The sequence below is a fragment of the Zingiber officinale genome, chromosome 1B, assembly GCF_018446385.1.
Source record: "Zingiber officinale cultivar Zhangliang chromosome 1B, Zo_v1.1, whole genome shotgun sequence".
Lineage (NCBI taxonomy): Eukaryota > Viridiplantae > Streptophyta > Magnoliopsida > Zingiberales > Zingiberaceae > Zingiber > Zingiber officinale.
In genome coordinates this window covers 169,437,112-169,449,956 of record NC_055986.1, presented here as the reverse complement: position 1 = coordinate 169,449,956, position 12,845 = coordinate 169,437,112, and the positions used below count along the sequence as shown (strand labels likewise).

The 12,845-nt window shown below is 38.3% G+C and overlaps 1 protein-coding gene across 1 annotated transcript; it reads left to right on the top strand.

Moving 5' to 3' along the window:
- Positions 1-688: 688 nt before the first annotated feature.
- On the top strand, positions 689-11,692 carry LOC121991486 (tryptophan--tRNA ligase, cytoplasmic-like). Its single transcript, XM_042545483.1, has 13 exons — positions 689-1,004; positions 1,170-1,408; positions 1,483-1,602; positions 2,267-2,452; positions 3,365-3,416; positions 3,540-3,605; positions 3,720-3,806; positions 4,049-4,141; positions 4,661-4,741; positions 9,825-9,896; positions 10,549-10,617; positions 10,855-10,965; positions 11,487-11,692. The coding sequence occupies exons 2-13, from the start codon at positions 1,197-1,199 to the stop codon at positions 11,535-11,537; spliced, it is 1,200 nt and encodes a 399-aa protein (XP_042401417.1). The 5' UTR covers positions 689-1,004; positions 1,170-1,196; the 3' UTR covers positions 11,538-11,692.
- The last annotated feature ends 1,153 nt before the right edge of the window (positions 11,693-12,845 follow it).

The window sequence follows — 12,845 nt, the reverse complement described above, 5'->3', positions numbered from 1 at the left end:
GACAGCAAATTTTTCATTTTGCCTCCTAGCGTTTACCGGTTTAATATAAAATCCAAAATTTCAAGGTATTCACAAAATTTTGAACTTGTAATTTTTCTTCTAATTATTAGCGCCATTAATTCATTTATTTAATTTAAATTTGATTTGAATAAATATATATCATAACAAATTCATTTTAAAATATATAATTATTATATATATATATATATGAGAAATATTATGCTGCGGTGCCTTATGTGCAGTTTTGCTGCGGTACCCACGTCAGCGAGAAAACACAAAAAACTGCTCTACTCTGATTGGTCTGGACCGATCAGGCTCCAACCTGATCGGTCTGGGAGTCTCCTGATTTGTCTGTGAACCGATCAGGCCCTAGGCTGATCGGTCCCCAGACCGATCAACCAACTCTCTGTGAGAGTTGGCTTGTGCTCCTGATCGGCCTGGATCGATCAGACTCCAACCTGATCGGTCTGGGAGTCTCCTGATCGGTCTGGGGACCGATCAGCCTAGGGCCTGATCGGTCCAAAGACTGATCAGGAGACTCCCAGACCGATCAGGTCCAGGCCGATCAGAGGAGAGTAATTTTTTGTATTTTTTTCACTAATATGGTAAGTACAGCAGCAAAACCACACATAAGGCACAGCAGCATAATATTTCTGATATCGTCAAGCAAAAAAATTCAAGGAAAAGTTCATTGAATTGGTGGACTCTCCTGCATAAACCCTAACGCGGAAAACTTCTCCCTCGCCTTCTTCTCGCGTCCGCCGCGAGCAGATCAGACGCCTCCGCCGCCCTCGGCTTCCTTCCTTCTCCCGTCCGCCGGCCCAAGAATCCTCGCCGTGCCCTCGTGCCCTCGTGCCCTCCCTCGGGCCGACAAGGCTTATCTCCCCCTCCCTCCTTCTCGCGTCCGCCGCGAGCAGATCAAAAGACTCCGCCGCCCTCGGCTTCCCTCCCTCGCAGCCTTCACTCGTCCACCCAACGAATCTAGGGTTTCTCTCGAATTGCAGGTAAAACCTCATTTTTAGAAATTTTATTGTTTTTGTTTCTATTGCAGTTTTTATTTGAAACTGTAGTTTAATTGATGTTCGATCTTTGGGTTTTGTTCAGATTGACTCATCAAATTAGATTTGGATAGTATTTTCTTCAAGTAATGTTTTTAATTGAACTTGCAGTTTTGATTTTATAAGTGGAAGTTTTTCATGGCGGAAGAGTCGATGACAGGGAGAGATGACGAGCAGGTTGTGAACCCGTGGGAGGTGACGGCGAAGGACGGCGGGAAGATCGACTATGACAAGTTGATCGAGAAGTTCGGGTGCCAGAGGCTGGAAGAATCGCTTGTGCAGCGCGTCGAGCGGCTCACCGGTCGCCCTGCTCATGTCTTCCTCCGCCGTGGCGTCTTTTTCGCCCATAGGTTTTACTCTTTTGACAAGCCTTTGTTAACCCTTTCGTTGGCTATCGCTATCAAAGAGAGATTGATTTTTGCAGGGATTTTAATGAGATACTAGATGTATATGAGAGGGGCGAGAAGTTCTTCCTCTACACCGGGAGAGGTCCCTCTTCCGAGGCGTTGCATTTGGGGCATTTGGTTCCCTTCATGTTCACCAAGTAAGTTTCGCAGGAAGATGACTCATCTCCCTTCATGTATGATGTGATAGAGTATGCTCACTAGTTAGATGTTCTGATGTTTCCCTTAAACGATATCAAACTCTGTTTCAGCAGGAAATAATCCGTGTGACATGATTCATGGTTTTACTTCTTTTATCACTTTTGCACCTGATGAATTCAAGTAAACTAAGACTGGTGTATGATATGTAAATTTATCAAAAACAACATTAAAAATTGAAATAATACTTGATAGGTTTTGGAGGTACTGAAGCACTCCCTTTAACCAAAGAAAAAGAAAACTCATTTTATGCAATTTTAAACGTCAAATAACTATGATATCACAAATGTTATGACCTTACATAGTATGCCAGGATTTTACTTTAATAGCATATAACTTACATGGCTCGTTATTTTGCCCGACTCACCATGCATGACTATTTGGTTGGGGCGCCTGGATCACTTCCGGGTGCCCCGACCAGACAGCTGCCCATACACATCATGCACAGCCAGTTGGGCAGGAGAAAAGCCCTCATAACTTACATATGCCTGTAAATTTTTTTTGATTTTGTGAGTTTACATTGGGTTCATGTAGTTTAGCTATGTTAAATTTAGTCAGCTTCCAAATTCATGATCTTGGGGTTGTCTTAAATTACTGCTATTCTAGGTACTTGCAGGATGCTTTCAAAGTTCCTCTTGTAATACAGCTAACTGATGATGAGAAGTGCATGTGGAAGAATCTAACTGTGGAAGAGAGTAAAAGGCTTGCTCGTGAGAATGCAAAAGATATAATTGCATGTGGATTTGACATAACAAGAACCTTCATTTTCTCAGATTTCAGCTATGTTGGAGGGTAAAGTTTTTTCTTCTAACTTGCATCTTTGAACTGACATGGTGCAGTTTAAACATGAACAAGGACTTGCATGCATCCAACTATCACTCTGATTTCTTCTATGTATTCTAATTGCTTTTGGGTGGTGATTTTATACTTCTATTCCACTATATCAAATGTATGCAAAATTTGCACTTCTGCTTGCATTCTTGAGCTTTCTTCATAATATATATTTTTCACATTAACTTTTTTTCTTTCTGTTTTATGTTATGTGTATAATAAGCATATCCACTTGTATATCTAGATTAAGTCTTTACTGATATTGGCTTTCTGGTTTCTTATTCATTGAGGTATCTTTACTTTTTTTTCTCTAAATCAAAGATGGATAAGACCTTATTAATTTAGTTTGCAAGGTAATCATGAAATGGCTTAGTTAAATGAACTAGTTGGGTAGAAATTTAGCCTTGTGATTTTTTTTTCTGGTGTCATGAAAGGATTCTTGAAAAGTTACAAAGTGGTAGTGTGAGAAGATAGAAAGCAGGCTATAGTCAGGAGCAGTTTCATTCTCTATCTCTCTCTTATTTTTCATCTTGCAAAGATGATGCATTGAAACTTTCTCCTTATATTAGTAGAACTTGATGAACTAAAGATATTCATGACTAACAATTCAGGTAAATAGTTTACAAACAGTCTCATTTGACATTCTTGAGACTCCATAGAGAACCTATTAATGATGATCATTTTGAGTTAACTAAATTCAAGCTGCTGGTTTAGAAAGATGAGACCAATAAACGGTAGTCAATTTGAATATTATGAATGCATTTGCATTTATTATTGTAGAGAAAGAATTCAAATATCCAACCTCAAATAGTTCTAACTAACAATTTAGTATGTTCTACTATGGAATTCTAACAATTGGAGATATGTATGCAGTGCCTTCTATGAGAATATGGTCAAAGTTGCAAAATGTGTCACCTTTAATAAGGTGATCATACTTTTTTGTTTCTTTAGAGATACATTACTCTCAGTATGCATGTTATGCATAGGGAAATGATCATCCACATGCATGCAAATACTTATTGCACTCTATCATGTTTTATAAATTTAGGTCGTGGGGATATTTGGTTTCACGAATGAGGATCACATTGGTAAAATAAGCTTTCCTCCTGTTCAGGTTCTTCCTCAACGCCTTCCAATTTCAATATAAATTTCTCTTCTGTTCAATATGAAACTTCAAGTAAAGTTGATGTACTTGATTCATCATAATTCTATTATCTGTTTCTTGCAGGCTGTTCCATCATTCCCTAGTTCATTTCCACATATCTTCTCAGGCAAAGACAATCTTCGTTGTTTGATACCATGTGCCATTGACCAGGTGATTGTTTCTTTATTTCTATTATTTGGTAGAAGTCAATTGGTAACCCCAATAAAGGCTAACCTTGTAATGCCACTGGATACCCTTGATAACAGTTTTTGGTTTCTGTCAAGACTCAAGAATCATGTGACGCTTTCATTTGTTTCTTGTCTCACAAATTTTGCACGTCTAAAGTGTTATCTACTTTTAGTAGTGACAATCTTGCTTTCTGTAACATTACTTGTTTCTTTGTGAACTTCTAGGATCCTTACTTCAGAATGACACGAGATGTTGCTCCTAGAATAGGCTATCAAAAACCTGCATTAATTGAGTCATCATTCTTCCCGGCTCTTCAGGTATATTTAACAGTTGACCAATATTAACCATTAGCCAAATTTAGTCTAAATTAAAATTAAAATTTTTTGTCTACCTTTTGTTTGTTGTAAAATGTTCCATTTAGTTTTGACAAATTCTACCAAATTTCACCTAACTAGTAGTTTTTCTATGTCGTATTTAAGGGAATTTTTACCTTTTATGCCCATGAGGTTAATGCCCTTTGACATGGGATGCAACTTTCAATATCTTAGACACAATTGTTTCTTCCTGTTGAGATAACTAGATGCACCATGATAAGGACTTTAAATGAATATGTTAATTCTAGTGATCCATTTGATGATTAAAGAAGAAACTAGTGTACATGCAAAAAAAAAAAAATGATGGTTGTATTTAGGCAGCCCAATTCATGCCTATTTTCACTATTATTTATATCTTTATCTATGCACTTACTCTTCTTCTTCTAAGTATTGAGTGTGATGCTTCCATATACAAACACCTAATGCAAATGTCTTTTTCTATATACTGCTGTATGCTTGAAGGGTGAGACAGGAAAGATGTCTGCTAGTGATCCAAATTCTGCTATATATGTGACAGATTCATCTAAAGACATAAAAAACAAGGTTTGTATGCTAATTCCAATAAATTGCTTTATTAATTCCAGCTTGCCAATTGTTTCTTTGCTTACTAATGGTGCTAATCAAGTTTACCTTCATATTTATGTAACTGGATAGTTGCTTTTGTTGGAACCCCAAGGTTGGTTTTGGTGTGATCAACAAGTTAAGTTAGGTTCTGTTGTTTTCTTACCTTGTGTCTAAGTGTGCAGGAGCTTAGGAGCACAGGTACTCGAGCGGAAGACGCAGCTAGCGAGAAGGACGGCACGCGGTGCGTCCGAGGGACGAGGCGCTGCGGAAGAGTACACCGGCGGACGAGAAGGAAGTGCGCGCGATGGTTCCGAGGTACGAAAGCCGGAGCGGAAGATTGCTCGGGGAGCAAGAGACACAGCTAGCGCGAAGGTCGGCACGGGGTGCGATCGAGGGACGAAGTCTGCGGATGAGTACGCTGGTGGACGAGAAGGGACACGCGGCAATTCCGAGGGACGAGAAGCCGGAGGGAAGCACGCTCGAGAAGACCGGAAGATGGGTTCGGGTGAGCCCTATTCCGGATGTCAGAGATCACCCAATCAAGCGGATCCGGAGCAGAAGACCCGGACCGAGACGGGGACTTAACGGAGAAGTGGTCCCGGACAAAAAGTCAACCGCAGTTGACTTTTTGCTCCGGGGCGCCCGGAGCTGTCCGGGGCGCCCGGAATGCTTCCGGGTGCCCGGACCCTGATTTTGACCAAGATCGCGATTTACGTGATCTGAACGTTGGGGGATAAAACTTTATCCCCCCAGGGCGCCCGGAACCCTTCCAGGCGCCCCGACCAAGGCTATAAATATAGCCTTGGTCCAGAAGCTCATCATCAGTTCAGAAATTGTAAACAACACTTGTGTGCTTCCACTGTTTAGATTAGCTTCTGTCTTTCTGTGCTTACACGAGGCTTCTCCGCCTGAAGGAGCTCTTAGTGCGATCTTCATCCTTGGATTAACAACCTCCCCGGTTGTAACCAAGTCAAATTCGGTGCCTCGTTTTTATGCTTTATTTTCTGTTTAATCTATTTTTTATGTGTTAGCTTAATCGTACGAGAAAGGGTTGTGTTTGATTTTTCAGGGCTATTCAACCCCCCCTTCTAGCCGGCCGCATCGGTCCTACAAGTGGTATCAGAGCCGAGGCGCTTCAGGAGGACTAACCGCCGAACGAAGCAACAAGATGGCCGGATCCAACATCCACGCACCAAAATTCGAAGGGGACTTCGCTAGCTGGAAAAAGCGAATGGAGGTATTTCTTGAAACAGATTATGATTTATTACTAACAATGGAATTTGGCTATGAAGCACCAGAGGGCAAAGCAAGAAATCAATGGTCAAAGAAGGAGCAGGCTGACCACGTGGCAAACAAGAAAGCAGAATTTCATCTGCTAAGTGTACTTCCAACACAAGAAGTCAATCGAGTCGGTACCTACAACTCGGCAAAGGAGCTTTGGGAGAAATTCCTTGAGTTACACGAACGAACCTCCGAAGCCAAACTTGCAAGACGGGATTTACTTAGTAACCAGCTTACAAACCTCCGATTTGAAGAAGGTGAAACAATTGCACATCTACACTCGAGGATTCAGGAACTCATCACTAGACTTACGAATCTCGGAGAAGAGGTAAGTAATCGAGATTCGCTAAGGTATGCCCTAAATTCCTTTCCTAGAAACTCAAAATGGGCATCACTAGTAGATGCCTTTTACATTTCAAAAGATCTAGAAAAAATTTCATTAGACGAATTCTTTTCAACTTTTGAAGTGAATGAGTCAAGATGTGCAGGTCCGAAGGAGCCCAAGAATAATGTCGCCCTTAAAGCTTCGAGAGACGAACCTGAGTCAGAATCTTCTCTCGACGACGAGGAAATGGTAATGATGGTAAGACGATTTAAAAATATTTGTAAATCTAGGAAATCTAACCATCCGCAGGGAAGAAAGAAAAGAACCATCCGCTGCTACCATTGCGATGAAGAAGGGCACGTCAAGGACAATTGCCCTAAACTGAAGAACAACGGGAAGGACAAGGGTAAGAAGTCTATCCAAAATCGCAAGGCCCTAAAAGCGACGTGGGACGATACGTCGTCGGAATCAGAAGTCAAGGAGTTCTCCGGGCTCGCGTTAATGGCGAGTCATCAAGACGAATGCGAATCAAGCTCTTCCGAAATGAGCATCGAAAGCATCAATGAAGGGGGAGCCACGTCCGAAGAGAGCAGCAGTTCAGGGGGAGAAACCGACAGCGAGATCGACAAGGTAAGTGAGGTACGATCTCTTCCTCCTAATAAAATGTTTAAATTCATTAAAATTTTAACAAAAGATTGCTGCAAATTAGAAAATGAAAATAAAGATTTAAAAGCAATACTAGCTACATCTTGTCCATTAGAAATGCTAGATAAATCAAATTTAGAAAATGAAAAATTAAAATTAGAAATTCAAAATTTAAAAATTCAAATAGAAAACTTGAAAAACTCTGCTTGCTCATCTAAAACCAATTTTAGAAGGTTCAATAATTTGAATTGGTATTATAGATATCACCAGGGACAAATTAAAAATATCTCTAGAAAATATGTCCCTAAGAAATTTTTAGTTAATCCAGTAGGTTGGAACCTTTATTGGGTTCCTAAATCTTGCTTAGTGTAAATTTTAAAATCAAAGTTAGCGCTTTAAGTGAGAAAATTAAACAAAAATTTCTTTATGGGCTTTGATTAGAAAGTGGTTGTTGCTCCAATAACCAAGAAGGCCTAGTGCCTCGCCACTGCCTGGAAGCCAAATATTGAAATAAATGTTTAATTAATAAAGCATTAATTATAGAATTATTTAATGCTTTAAAAAGTTATTCAAACATGGTTCAAAATTTTGACTTAAATTTTTTTAAAATAATTAGTTTTTTTAAATTCTATTTTCAAAAATAACTTTTACTTAGAGTGTCTAGAAAATTTTCAAAAACTATTTTTTCCTAAGTTAAAATCTTAAAAAAAAAAAATTAATAATAATAATAAATAAATAAAATAAATCTCAAAATTCTTTTACTTAAAATTTTACTTAGAATTTATTCTGCTTTTATTGATTCAAAAATATTTTTCAAAATATTTAATTAAGTTTTATTGATTGCAAAATTCTTTTTCTAACTTAGAATCTTTTGACTTAGAATTTTTTTAAGGTAGCTTTTCAAAATTTTCTAAGTCTGTAACCCTTAGATTTTTTCTTGGAACCCCATTTTTTTTGTGATCAAAGGGGGAGAAGGATAAGTATAAGTCTAGGGGGAGGTAGCCTAAAACTATTTTTTTCTTCTATCTTTGTGCACTAAATTGTAAATTTAGTTAGTTTATTTTTTTGTCTAGTTAACCCTAGCTTAACTTGGGTTGATCACACCAAAAAGGGGGAGATTGTTGGAACCCCAAGGTTGGTTTTGGTGTGATCAACAAGTTAAGTTAGGTTCTGTTGTTTTCTTACCTTGTGTCTAAGTGTGCAGGAGCTTAGGAGTACAGGTACTCGAGCGGAAGACGCAGCTAGCGAGAAGGACGGCACGCGGTGCGTCCGAGGGACGAGGCGCTGCGGAAGAGTACACCGGCGGACGAGAAGGAAGTGCGCGCAATGGTTCCGAGGTACGAAAGCCGGAGCGGAAGATTGCTCGGGGAGCAAGAGACGCAACCAAGAAGGTCGGCACGGGTGCGATCGAGGGACGAAGTCTGCGGATGAGTACGCTGGTGGACGAGAATAAGGGACGAGAAGCCGGAGGGAAGTACGCTCGAGAAGACCGGAAGATGGGTTCGGGTGAGCCCTATTCCGGATGTCAGAGATCACCCAATCAAGCGGATCCGGAGCAGAAGACCCGGACCGAGACGGGGACTTAACGGAGAAGTGGTCCCGGACAAAAAGTCAACCGCAGTTGACTTTTTGCTCCGGGCGCCCGGACCTTGATTTGACCAAGATCGCGATTTACGTGATCTGAACGTTGGGGGATAAAACTTTATCCCCCCAGGGCGCCCGGAACCCTTCCAGGCGCCCCGACCAAGGCTATAAATATAGCCTTGGTCCAGAAGCTCTTCATCAGTTCAGAAATTGTAAACAACACTTGTGTGCTTCCACTGTTTAGATTAGCTTCTATCTTTCTGTGCTTACACTGCTGTAAACGAGGCTTCTCCGCCTGAAGGAGCTCTTAGTGCGATCTTCATCCTTGGATTAACAACCTCCCCGGTTGTAATCAAGTCAAATTCGGTGCCTCGTTTTTATGCTTTATTTTCTGTTTAATCTATTTTTTATGTGTTAGCTTAATCGTACGAGAAAGGGTTGTGTTTGATTTTTCAGGGCTATTCAACCCCCCCTTCTAGCCGGCTGCATCGGTCCTACAGCTTTATATAAACACCACCAAGTCTTTATTGTTAAGATTTTATTGGTTTTGCTTCCTCCTGAATTGTTCTTAACCAATGATTATACTGCTTTGTATAAATAACTAAAAGATTATGGCTTTAGTGTTGTTCCTCATGTAGTTATATATACACATAATTCATTAATCAATAAAACCCAATAAAAGCTAATCTTGTTGCCGTCTTATCAATTGGCTTAGGGTTGTTTGTCTGAAACATCATAGACTTTGGTTAGATTCCTGGTTGAATTCAATCCTCTGCGAACACGATATTTCTCAACTTCCCTTTCACTCCATTTTGTTTGGTGGAAATTAGGGAGGGAAGTAAAAGGGCAGGGAAATCTTTCTCTAGTTTGGTATACATTTGCTTCCGTCCAAAAAAGTGCTCTTCACATGCAATAAAGCTCAAATCTGACAAAAAAAAAATCCAAATTATTAATATATTATTTTTCAAATCTATTTATTTTAGAAAATATTTTAACAAATATTGTTTTTAAACTCAAGTATTCCTTCTCCTTCTTCTCTACAAGAAGTGAAATTCTACTTCTTTCCTTCCATCCAAGAAGATACAAACTGGGAAATATTTTCTATTTTTTGTTCCTGCGAACTATTTTCCCTACACTTGATGTTTCTGTAGATGTTTTCTTCCGAACATGGACTTGGTGAAACTTGAAACTGGACTGTATTCTCATTTGAAGCTGATTCACTTACAGGTTAACAAGTATGCATTCTCTGGTGGCCAAGACTCAATAGAGAACCACAGGAAATATGGAGCAAATCTGGAGGTATGTCTCCTGAATTATAAAAGAGCGAATAGAGAAAAGGATTAGAATATGACAAATTGGAACTGGAAATATATGGTAAATGACCTTTTTAGTGGGTCATGCAACATCAGGAATTTGGCACTCCACTACCAAGCTTATTGATTTAGATGCCTTTACCATTTTTTTTTCCTTTTTTTTTAAATCATGCAGTCAATTATCATATGTTCTTCATGAATTCCCCTGCACCTCCACAATTTGTAGAGCAGAAAGCCAGGACAAAAATCATCAAGTACCTATTCCACTATGTATTCCCAATTACCAAATTGGGGCCTAAATCACATTTGGTGTCCATAATTCTCATACTTATCAATCATTAGCCCTTTTCTAAGCACTGATTGAGTATTGAGAAACACAAGAAATCTTAAAATCAAATTTACGCAACATTCGGCATTCTTTTGAAGGAACATTGATTTTGAAGTTGGAGCCAAGTCCATGTCTCTAATGGGGTATCTATCTTTTTGACTGATAATCTAAAACTAACAAATTTTTTTACCCGTAATGGGAGATTTTTAAGTTGCAAATCTAGGTGATGGTCATACAAGCAATTCAATTATTTCAGAATATCTGAAGTCTGTTTATTTGTGAAATGGTTCTACGGCTGTGTCTTTACCAGGTTGATATTCCTGTCAAGTACCTGAGTTTCTTTCTTGAAGATGATGCCAAACTTGATCACATAAAGAAGGTTCTTCTCGAGATCTTTCCCTGAACCTTGAACCCTGCTTTCTTTACAAGAATATGAATTACTCGTGCTTGCCATGATTATGTTCACGCTGTTAAGTTTGCCATCCATCACGTTATTTGTGCCTGTGGAAGATTAGCATGCATGGGATGAGGAAATGATTGTGATCTTATATGCCTTGCTCGGGGACAAGTATTTCTTTTATTTCACTGAAGAACACATTTCATGATTTTATGTCAGGAGTATGGAGCTGGGCGAATGTTAACTGGTGAAGTAAAAAAGTGTCTCATAGAGGTTCTGTCTGAAATGGTAGAGAGGCATTGCAAGGCTCGGGCATTGGTCACTGATGAGGTGAGGAATTGTTTTCATATTTAGTTTCCTTGATCAAAGGACTCTACATTAAGATTAGACCCTGGGCTCATTTGGTAGGTTGCAACGGAATATGAATGGTTTATTATTTTAATGACTCAATTTAGATGTTTGGATGCAGAATTTGACTCCATTTCAAGGAATGGGATCTTATTTCATCTAAGTGGATCTTCAAGAAGTGGAAAAAAACATCCTTCCGTTTTTATCTAATATAGGAATTAGGATTTCTTATTAAGGTTATCATTTCAGAACTAATATTTATGAATATGTGTTACCCTGACATACACAAATCAATGAACAGAAACCCAAAATTTATTTCCCCTTAATATCCAGCAGTTTTAGAATTTCCATATAAACTTTGGTGCAATTAGTTTCTTTTTAAATATAGGAACAAGAACAATTCCATTTTGTTTGAGCAAGCTAATGTTAAAGCATAAACGTAGTCTCTTTTTTTGCCCCTTAATTGTTATATTTACGACTCGATCCATTTGTGTGTGTGGCAGGTAGTTGATGCCTTCATGGCTGTGAGACCTCTTCCCTACATGTTCAGCTAGAAAGGCTTTGTGAGACAATTTTCACCAACAATTAACATTAAATTGCATTTCGTTCCTTGAACTAACAATCATCCAATTTATGAAATGGAAGTGTTTATTGCTAGAACATTTTAGTTTTGTAATTTAGTTATCATTAAGTTTCAAATTTGCTTCTAGTGTTTGAATTGATCATGTCATTTCATTTCATTCATGTCAGTTCTGTCTAATCTAAGTTCATATTTATGGAAATAATTTAAATCTGGAGTAGAAATGAGATTTCTTAATTCTGGCACACTTTTGTTTGAAATAAAAATCACTGCAGGAAAATAATAAAAACTTTAGTGCTTCTTAAATATTAAGGTTTTTTAATATTCATTAGAAGGGAAAAGAAAATAATTTGGAGAAAGGGAAGAGAAACTCAGGAAGGAAAGACAGGCTGTGGGGACGGCCACCGCTGGTGCTTGTGTGTGGTTGTGTGGGGGACTGATCCCCGTCGATTGTGCTTGTGAGGGCAATCCCTTGGTCCGTAATTTACGGACCAGAGGATCCCGATTGGACGCAACGAGGCCAGCGCCAAATGTCTACATGTTTGATGAGGACAGATTCCAATGAATTTGTGCACCCGATAGGGCAAACTGAATGTTCAATACATATGAGATTAATTAAATAAATAAATTTAAATAACTCATTAAATTAAATCAAAATAAACTTAAAACCCATATGTTGAACTTATTAATATTCATAAATAGCATTTATCAATAATATCCATAAACAATATTCATGAATAGTATTCACGAACAATGTTTATTAATAAAATTCTTATCAAAATGTTAAATAAACAAAAAAAAAACAAATAAATTATCCAACTCATTAGTTAATTAAATAAATAAAAATTTCAAACAAACTTAACTTGAGAATTTGATAACATCTAAACGAATCAAATTCAAGTCAAACTTAAATCAAGCTCAAGTTAATAAAAAATAAATCAAGTCAAACTTAAACAATCATTTGACTTGATTCATTTGAGGCTCGACTTGACTCGATTCACTTATCAAATAAACTTAAACATCCAAAAACTTGAAGGTCATGCCCCAGGCCGGAGCATGAAGATTTTGCTGGACAGGAATATATGGTTTTTACATTTGAAGAATTGCAAACCAATCTAAATGGAATGTGAAAACCAAAGCCACCGGGGAATGACGTGAAAACCATACAAAAAAACAGAAGACATCCTATATACAGAAGAGAAGCTATTAATTTTTTCATCTCAGATTACTCCAATAGAATCTCGATCAACGAAAAAGATAAAAAGTTATAACTAACTTACAT